The 17,362-nt window shown below is 40.1% G+C and overlaps 1 protein-coding gene across 1 annotated transcript in view; it reads right to left on the minus strand.

Annotated features, from left to right (window-relative positions):
* Positions 1–5,742: 5,742 nt before the first annotated feature.
* Positions 5,743–17,362, minus strand: part of LOC139715517 (protein MON2 homolog) — a 100,168-nt gene continuing 88,548 nt past the window's right edge. Inside the window, exons 29-34 of the mRNA XM_071627087.1 lie at positions 13,655–13,783; positions 11,237–11,427; positions 9,703–9,890; positions 7,330–7,561; positions 6,821–6,903; positions 5,743–6,247 (exon numbers count right to left, since the gene is read on the minus strand). Of these exons, the coding sequence (XP_071483188.1) occupies positions 6,087–6,247; positions 6,821–6,903; positions 7,330–7,561; positions 9,703–9,890; positions 11,237–11,427; positions 13,655–13,783 (984 nt within the window). The 3' untranslated portion in view covers positions 5,743–6,086. The remainder of the gene's footprint in view (positions 6,248–6,820; positions 6,904–7,329; positions 7,562–9,702; positions 9,891–11,236; positions 11,428–13,654; positions 13,784–17,362) is intronic.

Below are 17,362 nucleotides of genomic sequence, written 5' to 3' on the forward strand. Positions count from 1 at the left end.
CATTCTATTCTTTTTAAAAAGAAATTGTGAAATTTGGCCTTGACCTTTGACCTTGAGCATGTGCACTTACAATTTGGTAGGTGCAGATTTGTCCACTGATACATACATTTACAGAGTTTCATTTGGATACCTCTCACTGTTGATGAACAGATGGACAACCTGATAACGTAATGCTTCATGCGACATTTTGTAGCAGAGGCATTAAAAAAAAGTTACAAAGACATAGGACCTAAACATAAGTGGAAGACATTATAAACATAATGACTAGTGCGACAGGGAACACACAGAACGATCCATCGGAAAGGTTTGAAATGCTACAAAGGGAGTTAATTACTCCTCTGAATTCCACTGCAAATCTTGAACTTGAAATTCAATCTGCAGAAAACTGTACAGAAATTTACAAAATTGGCCTATGTGAGAAAGAACCAGGAACTTGATACCACTCAACATATTCAAACTCTTTTCGTTTGAGAAATGGCTTCAAAATCCATTCTAAAAGCAATAACTGTCAATGGTGTTTGGAAGTGGATCTACATTAAATCACACTCGTATAGCTTTCACAGTGACATGTTACAATGCACACCCGTCGTCTGCTGAAAAAAGTGTAACATTTATGATGTTTTTGGAAAATCGACTCCCAAAATATATATAGAAAAAATTGTTCCCAGCTTAAGATTGATTTAGGTATACACTTCACAATGATTGATCTTAAGGGGGGATTGATCCCAGCCTTAAGTTCGATATTGTTCCCATACTAGTAAAACACCTCCTGTTGTATCCTATCTGAAGTCTGTGGAGATTCAGCACATTGCAGGGAACATGTACAGTCTCACACAAATTACCATAAACTCATCACTATTTGAGCTCAAAGAAATAGCTGTGATGGTGTTCTTTGGATGAAACCTTCTCAAGACCTCCTGACCATTCCATATATATAACGGTTCAAGCCTCAAACAATAAATCATACATAAAATACAGAATCATGACACAAACAACATATTTCACTTCATTTTTCCCATTTGTTTATTAGAATATTCCTGCTTGATCTATTACACTTTCATAAGGGTATAATACAAATCTCTTCTCAAATAGTTCATTCATATAAAGAATCAGCAAGAGATTTTGATGATATTAACTACCATCAATATATCCCTAAATTTTCTCTACGAACAATCCCAAAACCCAGTGCAAGACTATAACAAAAATCATCCGCTTTCAAAAGAGGAGAGAAAATCTAGTAGGTAATGAACAAGATGATAATAATATCTTTCTTTCATTTAAGATGAGAATAAATGCACGACATCAATCAAGAACTCATGTCACCATTGCCTCTTTCCCTGCAAAACAGTATTCAAGGAATGAGATCCCATCAGCTCTGAATGCCATACTTGAAAACCAAAATGTATGGTGTGGTCTACACAGTACTACTGATTAAAGGGACTACACCGACTCACATACAATGTACCACACCTCTCTCTGTCTTCAAACGGCAATGTGGTAAGAACATTGTTGATATCTACCAACTCCACTACCCATCCTGCCACTTCCTTTTGGGAAGATTTAACGAGACTGGTTTGTGAACATCTCACTTGTGCAATGTTCATCTGTCATACTGAGGACAATCTCTGTGTTTTACTTTAATAGTCTCACAGCTGAAGGCTCTTGCCTATACCTACTGTAGCATGGTACACTCTCATCCCCTACAAAGCTCCCATCATCAGTTCTATAGGATCACTTACACCGAGCAGAGCCCCGGAAGGAATGTACAAGATCTCTCTTCCCAGAAACGGAGGTGAAAGAATCACCAAATGCATGCTGATTTCATTGAAATCTCACAAATTTCAGTAAAGCTACAGTTCCATTCGAACACATCCTGCAAATAAATCTTGCATTTCGATCACTCCACATTCTGTTATACAGACACAAGAATAGCACTATAAATGTGTGTCCACGATTAGCAAGGCTGTTCTTCCTTTGACAATGTAATGAATTCAATTGAGTTGTTTTCAGATGACACTGACATAGTGAATAGTGTACTCTGTAGGTCAGATGCATATCCCATAGTGCATCATCCTATGGTCAGTCCCCAGAGCAAACAGTGCCAAATGTCATCCAGAAATAATCATACCTTTAAAGTGGCACAAATACAAATCATCCTTAATGCACCTTCAATATAATTCAGACTAAAAAATAGAGTGTACAGAGTACATACAGTGATACAAGTTAAATATTCCACATACAAATACTAAAGGAGATAAACTTCATCTCATTCCCACCACACATCACATATAGCTTTCTCTCAATACATGTATATATTCATTTCTCTATATATGTCTGTCCATAATAGTTGCACTGAAAAGTAAGTTTACATGTAATAATACCATTATGACACATGATCATATTATATATCTCTCTTTTCCATTCAGACCATTCATTCCCCTTGTTACTGCACTTGAGTCTGAACATACGAAACTCAAGCTGTAAGCCAGGAATGTTTTAACGTACCGATGCATCTGACTGGTGTTCAAGAACACTATCTGAACAAGAACATACAACACAAGCGTAACACAGGATATAATCACAACGATCAGTACAGGCAAAGAGTGCCAACAAAACCAATATGAAAAATGCTACCATAAGTCGTGGATGAATATACACAATATCTCCCTTAACAATACTCTGGTTTCACTTTTTATGCCACAAAGAAGAAATCAAGCATAATGCACAACTTTTCACAGGCCATGCCTAGGTCTCAGGCACTACTGGCTTACAACAAAGCATTGTCTTGCAATCACGCCACTGTGGCTAATGATCACATGTTAACCATCATCTGTGATCTCCCTGGCCTAATATGTGTGTATATCACTAGGAATACGCAAGTCAGCTGCCCTTTTTGTTGCAAGGCAGTTCAAACATGAGACTTCCCTACATACACCAAACTGGCAGCACAATGAAACAGCAACACTTTACTGTAAAATGGGGAAAAAGACACATAAATAACAACAAAATAAGAGAAGATCTAGAATAATACATTGGCAGCAGGTACATAAAAAAAAAACCCACACACAATTAATTGTTTACAGGGACCAACCAACAAAGCCCTGGGATTCCCCTCTGGTTTCTCCCATTGTACCCATCTTTGACAAAGTTATCTGTCCCATATCAGCATATCCTCTATAAAATGATAACATAGAGTATTCACTAAGAGAATATAATTGCATATAATGCACGGCCACTACAATAACTAAAATAGGTAACAGGAAAGCATTTGTGGTCCAAGCCCAAGCACCATCCGTGAAAAATAAGGACATCTGAATGACATTAAACTTGCCACAGTCTAACAAAATCCACACTCTTTTCGTTCTGAAGAGAAAACACATTTAGGTATTACGAAGGCAGATAGTTTTACACTATTTGGCCTCCATTAGAAATGCTGGGCGCCCTTCTGTTGACGCAGGTAAAAACATTGTACAAACCTCATGTTAGTCAAAATTTAGTACAAAATTAGCATACATTATGTCTGAGCTAATGCCAATGTTGCTCTTTTTCCCCTTTCCTTACTTTGCATGGATCCATAAAGAGAGCTTTGATATCACATCTTACATGATATTCAGGCACAGGGAAATGGATGGGTTGCCAGTATATGAATGGTTTCCTTTCTTGCGGTTACATGGTGTCTATCACTAACACTTGGGTAGCAACTTAACAAACACTGAACTACTCTGTTATAACCTTGGCAGAGGAAGGAAGAAAACAGTGATCAACACACAGGGGAACGCAGACAAAATATTATCCAAGTTTATATCAAACTGCATATACCTCCACCTCAACGTGTAATTTATTGCAAAGGTGATATTTCACACATATAAAACACAAATATAGAAAACCAGGACAATACCACAGCGTATTTATATCAGGTCACAAGAAGAATCCAGCATACAGCACTACATGAGCCAGACATGCAGAACATTAGGACATAGTGTTATCTACTGCTCACTGCCCATGCTAGTAGCCTCAGTCCTATTGCACAAAACTTCAGACAGTCAGTTGATGTTACGAGGGGAATCTCTTTACGGATCACCATGTTCAAATTCTAACTCTTGAAGAAATGCCTGGTCTTGTTATGAGATAATAAGAAAACATGAAGTAGCTGCGATTCTATTAACCCCGTTCTTTCCAAAAGAAAACTACCTTCAAATTACTTTACTCATATTACAGTATTCTTGACTCATGGTACAGTACTCAAGCATATGACATGTGAACATTCAGAAGCCCCTTGGATTTTATAATTTGAAGTGAATGCTTACTAAACCCATTTTCTTCACTTAAAATAAAAAAGGTTCTTGAAAAAAATGGATGACATGAGGAGTGTCATACCTCTCAGAAATGTTAGAAGAAATAACAAAAGATATATAAGCAAAGTTTGATATGAATGAAAGGGAGGGCTAATTATCTTGTTTTACCTCTCTTTTGGACAGCTACTTACAACATCAAACTATGTGTAAAGTTGCATGGTTAACTCTGCGATTTAAGATTTCTTTTTTTTTTCAAGCCCTGTACTGAAACATGCCTCATTAAATTTACCCTTTATACCCTCTATCTGCATGACTTAGTCGGGAAAAGAGTTGGTGCTATGCACTGGGTAACCTTGTACCCCTAACTGAGATTTTGGCACCGATGTGGGTGGAAGAGAACTTTATTAAACTGATGCACTGAAAAATCCTCTTGTGTTGCTTGGAATGCTGTAAGGTATGCCATATAATGTTCTTCACTGAATAGAGTGACTTCATCTATGTAGATGTCATGCAAACTTAAATACTGAATGAAAACAAACACAATGACTCCAACATCGATTTTCACCCATCCAAGGAATAATATCTCAATGCATCCCATCAGGAAGAGAACTGCTAATCCATGATTTTGTCCTGGACACATGAATTACAATCTGCTTGACTGCAGGCATCCAACAATTAACTTGCCCCCCCCCCCCCATAAAAAAAATAATAATAATAATTCATGAGAGAGGCAAACATGAGTTAGTAAGACATATTTGCAACAGCAGTGACAATTGCAGGCAAGGCCTTTTTGTACTAATAGGGTAACTCAACTGTGATAATTTATCCTTGCTATACAAATCAAGAATGGTATGAAGGATCCTGACAGATATAACACATAGTGATCACATACAAGGTGTTTACAATCCTTCATATCTATATTCCACTTATCTTCACAGTTATCATACATGCAACCCACTGAAATGAATATAGATTGTGGCAACATTACTGGAATCTATCTCTCCACAACACAGTGGCAGCAATCTTCAGCAATTACCATCTCGATTTTGATGAATAATGCACCACTACATTACTTCCTAGCCGCCCTCCCCCCCCCCCAAAAAAAAAAAACCAAACGAAACAAAAATACACAAATATCTCTATATGTGAAGAAACACAACCTGCGTCCGATCAAAATTCCCATCTTCTCTGCTGGAATGCAGCAAGCAGACGCCAAGTAGCACGCTGCACTTGCTTTCTCTGATTTCACCCATATCTATTCAAATCCCCCCTGTAAGCCGGAGCGTGGTAGCTCCCACTCCAAGACTGACATATTAGCCTCTTAATCACAAGCTGCACAGCACCTGGGGGAATCACATTGCGTTGGCACAACCCCAGCTTGACTTGACCATGCTGACTGCCTCAGCAGTTTCCATTCCAAGAGCACTCTTGATGTCACCAATGACGGTTGACGTCAGCGACACTGACAGTGATGATGGTGAAGAAAAGGAGCATGTTGGTACCAGATGATGTGATGACATGATGACAATGATGTGATGACAATGACTTTGCTGTCAGTGACTTCAAAATGACAGCAACGATAACAACACAGATGAAATAATGGCTGTGAAGGGAAACCCCCCATATCGATAACCAAGGGTAAAATCCCGTGGCTGATTCCAAATGCACACATGATGATGAAGAAGATGACCTTGACGACACATGCCAAGAGGACTAATACTGTCATCTTGAAGAAAGTGGAAACTGGTATGCCACACACACTAAGAAGAGAAGGAACGTGCCAGCTGTCCATCATTTGCCATTGATCATCCTAGAGACGGGTACAACAAGGAGCTCTTGGTACTGATAGAGAGCTTCCTTCAGGGCCTTGCACACCTGGGAGGAGGTACAGGTGGTACAGTCCACCAGGTAGGGGTACAAACCAATCACCTGGTTCCACGTCGAGGGGTCAACTGTGCAAAGATATCAAAAGCAAAGAGTGCAGATGTTCAATCTCTTCCGATTCCTCCCTATCTGGTGAGACAAAGCAATGCGTATATACTGTGATACAGGAGAACTATTATGAAATGCAACGAAAAGACAAAGAATGGAAGGGTTTATCTAAAAAGGAAATATTCCTTCAAGTCAGAATTGTCTTGATTGCTGCAAACAGTCATCAAAGGAAATTTCAATTTCAAATGCTACAGTACATATCACGCTAATATCATTTACACTGTATATCCACGGAATACATGAAAGGTATGTTATGTTAAAAGATGGGAGTACAAGAGGTATATCTGAATGCATAGATATCAGCCTCTTCTGTTAGATGAACCAATACAAACATAAAATGTATTCATGCGTAGTAAGATCCTTTAAAGGTGAGAGCTTCTGATAGAATTTTAAAGTAATTTTGAAGAAACAGCTTGCTTTCAGATAGCATACAGAACGTGTAAAATGTCTGATGTGGCAGCCAATGAACATTTGATTCCCAAGACCATATTTTCTTGAAAAAAGAGAGTAGGGTACTCGTTTGGCACACTTACCATTTTCTGGCCTGGCTCTCTTCAGGGACTGCATGAGTGTGGTGATTGCTTGTAGAACAAAGGACATCTCAGTCATCCTGGATCTACTTGGAAAAAAGGATGATTCAAACACAAAGGGATTCATGATAAAACAGACATCAGGTCTGATGGCCTGATGGGCATTCAAACTCAAACTGTATAGAATTCTGCAGAGAACACAGGTGCTTCATGGTTCTTAATGACATTGGTCTACAAATGCTTGTTGAGATTGTGCTGCAGATATTGCTATTATTCCAAATATAATGTGTTAACCCTTACTAGGTGGGAATATTTAGGTAGATGACAGAGCTGGGGGCTCAGAGGTCCCCCCTTGGCATTCCGTGAAATATTGCAAAAAGCTTTTGCCACAATGTTTTCCTTTAATGCATATTCTGCTGAAACTCTACTGGAGCTTTCAGCATTCAGAGATGAAAGCCATAAAACAGAATGCTTTAAGAGGAAGGTGACAGAATATGACAACTGTTCCTCACCTAGGCAGGGGACACTTCCCACTCAGTCTCTCATCCTCCACATACTTCTTCAGGACCTCCTGACAACGCTTTAGTAAAGATGCCAGCGCCATCTTGGTTAGGGCGCCCTCGTCAGTCACGTCGCAGACGGGAGGGACGGCACCGGTCTGCGTCTGTGCAATGAAGGAGAACTGGAGGAGGGTCTCAAAGCAGGCCTTGGCAAACTCCTCCCTCAGCTGCCGATTGTCCACGTCTTGGAGGGAATGAAACAGAGAAGGGATGGAACTTAGGGTGTGTTTGAGCGCTCTAAAGCGAACCATACTGGACTGTGCCAGATCTGGAGCGGTCGAGCACTCTATTGGGAAAGCGTACCTCATGAGTTATAATTAGAGGGGGGTTATACATTTTGTAGCAAGAGGGCTATTCACCTGGCGCACTTAACTACTTACAGATGTCCCGAACAAAGAGAACAAACTTGTTGCATTATCACATATGTCCATGTTACGTGCATTCTCACGTGCAAACTTTTGGTACGCTTTTTGTACCCTTTTGGAGTACATCGGGAAGTGGTCTACTTTTGGCTCGGTTCAGTACGGTATGGTACACTTTAGGAGCATTCGAGCGCTCCTCTAGTGCGGGTACGATACGGTACAGTTTTCTTTAGGAGAGTGCTCGAACGCACCCGTGGAGGGATGTAAAACAAGGGGGGGGAGTGAGACACAGAAGGCATGAAACATGGAGGTGGTGAGACATAGAAGGGGTAAAATATGGTGGGGACAAGATACAAAATACAAAAAACATGGAGGGATTAGACACACAAAAGAGATAAAATCTGGAGGGATTAGATACAAAAGATATAAAAGGTGGTGGGGAATACACACAACTGAGATAAAACGTGGAGGGATTAAACAGATGAGATGAATCATAGGGTGGAGGGAATGAGACATCTAAAGAAGAACACATGGAAGGTTTGTTCCTAGAAATGGGTACAAATGGGGAAATCCCTTCTCTAAACGTCATACATTGCATCACACTTTGACCCACATAAAGACCAGGTATAGAGCAGGGCAGGGAATACGTAGAAGTTATTTCTTGGAAATATTGTTCACTTCCTGATGTATATTCTACAGGGATTACTTGTGCCTAGGCACGTATACATCAAACCATACTTGGCTATTCCCCTACTGTCCCTTTAACAATAATTTTATCCTGTGTTTGGACAGTGTCATCAGCATCTATCAATGCAATAAGCAATATATTGATCTCAGAATGTCCATACATTACACACTGTGGCTGTTTTCGATCTAACTTGGGGGCTGGTGAGCTGCAAACAATAAGATAAGTTCCTTATGATCACATGATCAATCTGTGAGGAAGTCCTTGGGTAACATTATACTTCTGGCGCAGCCCTGCAAAATAAGCAGTTGTTTCCACAACTGCCAAAATCACAATGCCAGCCGAGACTGCCAAGCTACAGCCTTAACTGCAAACAGAACCCATAAAACCACATCTATGAGATCACTGACATATGTGTGCGTGTTGTGACTGAGAATTGCAAATCAGCTCAATATGTAGAAAAACAAACAAACCAAAGTATCTAATGTTGGCTAGCCAGGACAATCCTACATGAGACCGAAGACAAGCTGTATGGTTCTTCCTAATTATGATTACATGTGGTAGAAGGATTCATACAAGTCAAATATGTCATGGATATTCTCTATTTTTGTTGTTGCTGTTGTCAAGGTCATGGTATCAACAACTCTTCTAAAGCAGTGCCGTACTTTCTGTCTGATTTGATGCTTTGGTCTATAAGATGCTATGGTAAGAAATGAATTGTTGATATGGTGGAGACTGAGTACACATGGAAGGTAGTACTGTAAAAGTGGTTTCTTTTGAGGTGGTTTTATTTTCGCGCTTTTTACGCTTTGAGGTTGAACCGCGAATTTAACATCACGCGAAAATGTTTTGAAAAGTCGCGCGAAATTAACCACGCAAGGAAATGTTTTGAACTCGCCGCTTGTTACAGCGCTATTGCGCACATGCACACATGAAGATTCCGCGCATTGAGTGTATTGATGGTCAACACACACACAGCGATACTGCGCAATGTAGGTACAAGCATGTTATAAAGTACTCGAGAGACGGGATTTCAGGTAAGCCTGCATTTAATCTTAATTTCTATTTAATAGATAAAAGAATAGTTGGATTATAGTTTGGGTTTTCATGTGCAAATTAAAACAGTTTTTGCCTACAGTGAATTCACAGATTTTGCTGACCGCGAAATTAAACACACGCGAAAAAGTCGGCACCGATGGAAACCGCAAAAATATCTGTACGCGCAAGAAACCACTTTTACAGTATGTGATCCCCACACAGCCGCATCCTACTGCCTACCAAGGAAACTTGCAGTGCTGGCAGAGTGGATGGAGCCACGGTTGAGCAGTGCCATGATGCGGGCGGTGAAGGGCTCTGGCACACTGGCTGAGAAGGGGAGGATCTCCTCGCGGATCAACAAGACCACCTTGACATCAATGCCCTCATCCTTCTGCTGCTCCTCCACCGACAGCGTGGATGGGGTGGGGCTGCAAGGAAGCAACATCAACTGGGCTGTGAAATCTTCATTAGATTTGGTATAGGTGTTGGAACACAGTGGCTTTGAAGTGAAAAAAAAATCAGCTGGATAACAAAATGAATGTCATGAACTCTTTCATTGTAGCACTCATGCAAGTTGCTATAGAAATATACCACTTCATTTCCTTTGTTTTGACTGCTTTCAGTGAATAAAGAAACTAACATAACATTTGGGCAATACTGCTACTGTGAGGATAGAGTGAGTGGACAGAAAAAAAAAAGATCACATGGCCCGGGAGTATAACATACATATCACACATTACAGAATGAAAGGAGCATTTCCGTTCTGCAGCCGATCAAAGTTTGTTTGTTAGTTTTTATGGCAGCAAAATATGGTGTCCTGTAGGTTTTATGTGTTATTTCACAAAGTGCAATTCAGGCAGGGCAGAAATTTGCCCACACACACCAATGTAGGAAGACACTGACAAAGCCCCTAAGACTTGTTAATGACTGATAACACGACACCTCCTACTGACTGTAGGGTGCACGTCCTGTTTCTGAAGGTTTGCTCGTCTTCACACCACGCATTAAAGGAGTTTGGGAGCATGACATGCCATCTCTCTCCCAGACAATGTCTGGAGGTGACTACCAGCATGACACTTCCCGACGATGTTGTGACTGCACGCTCCCCGACAACTGCCATCAATTAGGGGGGATCTTACCATCAATAAGGGGAGATCTTGCCTAGGAGGCACAGGCTCTCTCTTCAAAAGACAAGTTCACCTTCATACACATGTGGATTGAGTGAATGCAGCAATACTAGTCAAACACATAAGTGAAAGTTTGGGGAAAATCGGAAAATCCGGTCAAAAGTCATGAATTTTTGAAGGCTCTTCTCAGTCACTGCTGGATGAGAAGACTACTACAGCTTGTGATGTCACATATACAAGTATATAAAAAAGTATAAAGAAAATTCAACTATTTTCACTTTTCTTGCATGATAGAAGAACACTTGACTTGCCTCTTTCAAAAGGCAGGGGAAATAATACCACCCTTAACATACGTCACTGACAAGTCGAGGAAATGTGCACTTTACCAACAACAAAAAAAAGATCTCGCAAAATTCTCTTTATATCTTCCTTATATCGTTCTACGCATGTGACATCATACACTGTAGTAGTCTTCTCATCCAGCAGTGACTACACAGATACTTTAAAAATTCATAACTTTTGAACAGATTGTCCGATTTTCCTCAAACTTTCACTAATGCGTTCTACTAATATTGCTGCATTCACTCAATCCACACGTTTATGAAGGTGGATTTCCTCTTTAAGTTGGAAGCAGCTCTGAGTCTTACTGTTCTGAAAAAAGGAAGAGCTCTAAGGAAGCAGCCAGGTCCATCCACATCTCGGCAAAGTGGGCCATGAACTCTGGGTGACGCGCCACCGGCAGACCCACATGGAGGATGTCCAGCAGGCACTGCACGGCCAGCTTCCAGGTGGACGGAGCGGGGCAGGCATACTTCAGACCCAGCGGCAGCTGCAGCACCTGGAGAACAGGGGGTCGAGATGGGGATGGGGGAGGTTTCAAGGGTGAGGGAGGAGAAAAGAGAAGCATATATAGAAGGAAGGAGAAAGAGAAGGAAAAGAGAACAAAAACTTAAAGACAGGAGTAGGGGGAGAGTGATAGAGGCACAAAAGAAGTTGAGAAATGAGATGGAAGGGTAGAAAGTGAAAGAATATGAAGAAGAAAAGTGTGAATGATGAAGAAAATGATTAGATTGATGAAGAGTAAATATCATTTTTTTTTAAAACAGAAGAAAAGAAATTGAGTGAATGGAAAGATGAAAGTGCATAAAAAGTGTAGTAGATGAAATAGTTGTGAGAAGTAGTAAGCATGTCAGAAGATAACATACATATGAAAATCATATTTACTCTCCTGCTCATCTATGGAACATCTATGGTCTTCCAAATTTGTTCTGCTAGCATCTGACTCTTCATACATTTAAAATCCCATCATGAAACTCACTTGATATAAACTGCTTCAAATTCAAACTCCTTGAACTCCCTCAACAAACGCACAAAGCTGTTTGATATGTGAGCAAATTAAATAGCACTCCAATCAGTTCTACATCAGTGCACTCTTGATGTGTGTTTTCTTGTCCTCTATTTCTACAATTATGTACTGTGACGGTCTTTTAGCAGATTAGTGGACTATGTAAGGACGTAATTAAGATCAGTATCTCACTGGGTACAAGTGATTGTAGGACCGAGTCTGGTGTTCTAGACTACTCCACCAAGTCATGTCTTGGTCATGGTTTGTTCCAAGGGAAGTCAAGTGAGCATGTCTCTGGGCGTTCCCAGCTTCGCGGGACAAGCAATCATAGCAGGGGCCAAGCTCATACCCTGTCTCCTACAACTGCCACCGCTTTCCCCCTAGCACCCCCTCCCCCCTCCCTCAACCCTACCTCGCCCAACCCCACCCCCAATCTTAACCACAATCTCATCAGCCACTCTTAAAACAGATTGGTTCAGGCTGTCTTCCACTACAATACACCTCCTAGTCATTCTTTCTCTGCTCCATTATTTCTTTCCAGAGTGGCTGTGAGTTCAATGACTGTCGTGCCGCATGTTTGACTCCTAGCAGAAATCTTTGCAAAGTCCAAATATGAGGGGTTCAGTCTAGCAGATGTCACTGGGGACAAGATTCCTTCCTTCCAGTTATTGGAAAGGATCAAATCTGGGGGAAGAACAGCTCCTGGGAATTGAAGTAAAATCTGTCTATGTATCCCCAATATACGGCATGAGGACTTGTATGACAAGACTGCTTCCTTAAAGTGAAACTTCATACTATGCCACATGCCGTGAGACACTGCCTTGAGTCACACAGGCCTGAATGAACTAGGAACAGCTTGATCTTTTCTGTTTCTTTTTTTTTTGATTAGTCCTTCCTGGCAACAAATGTTGCATATTAAATGTTTCTCTCCTAAAACGTTGGGGGGGGGGGGGGGGGGGAATTACATTTGCAAGCCTTGTTCACTATACCGGGTGTCCCAAAAAAAGCGGAACGGTGGATTTTCAGTACCTTGCATTCTAAAAGTGATATATATCATTAGAAAGAGCATCTTTCGCAAAAGACAATGATACCAAAATCATTAAATTTGGTTCAGTACTTTTTATTCTACACCAATTTCTGAAAATGCAGTCATTGTCAAATTTCGCCGGATTTTTGCGACTTATGAGATAATAATTTGAGTGCGACACGCGATCCATACGGTGAATAATGTGTAAGCTCGGTGATCCATGTCAACAAAAGATACAGCTTTCGCATTGGGCACAGTGTGTGTGTGTGTGTGTGTGTGCGCGCGCGCCAAACATGAAAGCGTTTTCTTTTGTTGACATGGATCAGCGAGCTTTTCCAATTCACCGTATGGAACGCGTGTCGCACCCAAATTATTATCTCATAAGTCGCAAAAAATTGAAAATGACTGCATTTACAGAAACTGGCGTAGAATAAAAAGTATTGAACCAAATTTAATGATTTTGGTATCATGGTCTTCTACGGAAAATGTTCTTTTTAATAATGTCAAGAAATATATCACTTTTAGAACGCAAGGTACTGAAAATCTACCGTTCCGCTTTTTTTGGGACACCCGGTATAGAGCAGTATGAAATGCAACTGTTATACAGAGTATGGGATTGGATTTCACCCAAAACAGGCATACAAGTAATATAAAGTCCATTCTAGTGTAACAGACAAAGAAAAATCCACCTACCCTGAGAATATTTTGCAGGACACGCTGTTCCATTACGGCAGGATGCTCAGCTGTCGACCTGTAGAGGTCAGAGGTCAACTGAAGGGCCTTCTCTGCAAAGGGCACGTAGTTCATGGCCACCCAGTCAGACTGAAGGCATTGAATGTCAGGGAAATAAGGAGAGAGGCCCATGAGACACTAATGGACAAGTCACCTCTATATGCTTTATCTCATCAAGAACTCATCCTACTTTAACAGAAGATATCTGGAAAAACCTCTCTAATCATAGACATGCATGTTATGCTGGGTACAGAAAATGTCTGAGCCAGTGATCCTTGTTGAACAAATTTATACATGTATGCAAGTTACTATGAAGACAATGTCATCATCATTTTATCTTCTTTACTATTCTGACTCATCCAAATGTCTGACAATTATACCTGAAGATCTGCAGGACTGATGCTTTGTCTACATCTACATCTGCTTTCCCATCTGAGGAAATATTGTCTTAAAATACCTTCACTATTCTGTGAAATCATATCATCATGTGCCAATTTGAGCGAGAGAAATGCAATGCAAATGCACTAGCTGGTTTCATTATGCTGCATTCAGACAGGCAAAATGAATTTTCGCCTAAAAGTTTGAGAAGTCATGTCATTTTGTACATGAGTTGCTATTTTCTACTTACTGCATCTAGGATGTGGTCATGATCACCAGCAAAACAAAACTGACCACACAAACATGAATAGAAGGACATTTAAACAGGATGAGTCTTGTTCTGGGTCGAAGTTCACATCAACAATGTTCTGTTAGCCACATAACGTAATACCAAATATTATCATTGGTTGTGAATAACACGTGCGTTGACAAGCTGCATTGGTTTATAAACAAGATGCATCTGTACAGATGTGTTCTTATGTTAGCACAATTTCATCATCAATTCCAATGACAAGACAAACTTTCATGCCTTCAACATACAATCACATTATTTCTTTTCCGTCTGTGTGAGTCAGCTATTCTAAAGCCATGCTCATGTACAGTGGAAATGAATGTCAGGAATATGCAACATGTATGATCAAGGTACGGCTAAAAATCATGGTCGAATCACAATTACATAACATCCATGGGTGTAGTGGCTGGATGAATAACAACAATTTCAAATGCAAAACAATGACACACAAAATAACACACATTAGTGACATATGGATATTTCTCCCACAGTTGAATTATGTGGTGGAGAAATGGATGAAGGCAAAGTGGAAAGATTAGCATGAAATCAATTATGTTGGTGGTCACAGCAATGAGAGATTGTGTAGCAATATACTTTACAGGATTCCCATCAATAGCCCAGGTGTAGATGTGGAAATGAAATGATATTTTATGAGACATTATTTACGGTGTATTGTTCACAGTGTCTGATGAGGCAACTTCCCATGATTTTGGACCATGTTGACTATACAAAACTACAGAGACTTGCCATATAAAGACCATGTCTGCAACCCAGAATAAAACAAACAAAAGAGGAGAACAACATGTTCATAACAAATATCTTCATAAAATTACCATCATAAGCTTTTAGTCTGGAAAATATTTCTTGCAGTGCCTTAATATATTATATTTTCTGATTTTATTCAAACTAACACGACACTTGATGATATGAATCTTGACACTTGCAATGCAACTACACTACATGTCTTAAAAGACCTAAATCTGCTGAAGTGAGAAAAGTTCACAGTAAAACATGTGTGGTGGTTACTGAAAATATGTGGGACATTTTAGGCAACATTTTACTGTACATGCCAAATATTTTGTGAGGTTTTTATTTTTGTGAATTTCATAAGTTGGGCGCTCTTTGTGGTAATTTAAAAACACACAAAAAAAATATCAACTCTGATCCCAAGATAAATGTGACATGCACACATACATTTCTCTGTTCGCTACGGTACTCCACAATCGCGAATTTAACCACTCCCCAAATTGTCTGGAAATACTGACTCTCGAAAAAATTAGACTCGCTAAATATATGGCATATACAGTATAAAGCACACATGAACCTGAAGGTATAATGTATGCATGTTCATGGTGTGGTACATTTCTACGGTTAGTAGATGGAAATGTTGGATATGATACTTCGAACAACACTGAATGAATATGAGGGAACAATTTCATTATGTAAATGGAAACCAACTGCAATATAATCACACAAAATATACAGAATGACAACTGACTGCTGTGATTCACAAAATAAAAGAATGACATGCAGTGTTAAATATTGTGTTAAGAAAAATCTACTGCAAGTGGGAAACTGGATGACTGGTACTGCAATGAAAGAAGATAAGGTATAGCATGAAATTGCACAGGGTGTGTCAAAACTTCTACTTTCACAGCATAATAGGATGTGCCACAGCAAGCTATAGTAAGCCAGAGCATATCTTAGAAGATGACGTCATATTTCCAAAGCATACCGTAAAGTGTCGAACCAGACTAGTGTGTGCCACAGTGTACCATCTCGCAAGGTGGTGTTTACAGAATGCAACTGCCTACCATGCAATGCAGCAAAATTTACTTGAACCCACACAGGGCCATAATACGTAGTAATTGATATGTAATTGAATACCTGAAAATAAGAATGACCCAAGCCCAAATTTGGCTACCATCTTTGGACAAACATCATAAAGTAATGCAAATACAGATAATAATTCAATTGACTGTTTATATCTTAATTTGTATACCGTAAAGTTCCGTGTATAAGACGCACTATTTTTTCGTCGGAAAACGTTGAAAATCGGGGGTGCATCGTATACACGGGTACAGTCGAATCACGGAAAAAAATCCGTCATGTACACCCAATTTTATAAGGCCAACTTGGGGCCATGTATGCCCATCGACGTTTGGAAGGTAAGCAATCACTAAAACGTACGGATAAAAGAGCGATCTTTCAATCTGGACACACACAAAAGCTGCAAATACGAGATAAACTTACATTGGCCTTGTGCAGTAACGATGTATCAATCTGGCCATAGACAACAGCTGTAACAGCACTGCTGTATGCTACCGATGTCAGTCTACCAAGCTACCAACAGCCAACCTAGTAGCTGGAATACGCGATGTACAGGTATCATTACTAAATTACCGATACCGTAAAACTTATCAATGTACTAGTATCAATATGGCCATAGACAAAAGCTGTGAAATACGGAGTAGGATCGACACTATGTCACCATAAATATGAACGATGTGTGAAGCATGCATGCATATCCATGTCGTTCGTTTGCTCTTCATTTCACGAGTGCGAGGCCAGCTAGGATAGCATAGCTACACTGCTAGCTAGCTAGCTAGCTAGCAAGCCTTTGGCAAAGGCAGCAGCTGCAGAGAGGCTTTTGCAATGGACTCGCGTGCACACAGCGATCGGATCGAAGCGCGCTTGCCCGTTGCGCGCTGTGTGTGCAAGTCCATTGCTCTCTGGTTTTTTTTTTTTTTTTTTTAATTTTAGGTCCGAAATTAGGGGTGCGTCTTATACATGGAACTTTACGGTATATAACATTCTCATGTCAGGGAAAAAAGAGGAAATATTGGGATTTTACTTGTTGTTTTTATTTTCTCTCAATTCTCTCTATGGACTTGGGCCTTTCTAATGTTCAGTTGTTCAATTGTTGAAATGTATTATGGGCCAACTTCCTCTCTTTTCTATTTACTCATTTTTATTCTATCTTTATCCCGTTGAGGACG

Source organism: Diadema antillarum, unplaced genomic scaffold, assembly GCF_040938485.1.
Source record: "Diadema antillarum isolate AM-2024a unplaced genomic scaffold, OU_Dant_1.0 scf00000049, whole genome shotgun sequence".
NCBI classification, from domain to species: Eukaryota; Metazoa; Echinodermata; class Echinoidea; order Diadematoida; family Diadematidae; genus Diadema; species Diadema antillarum.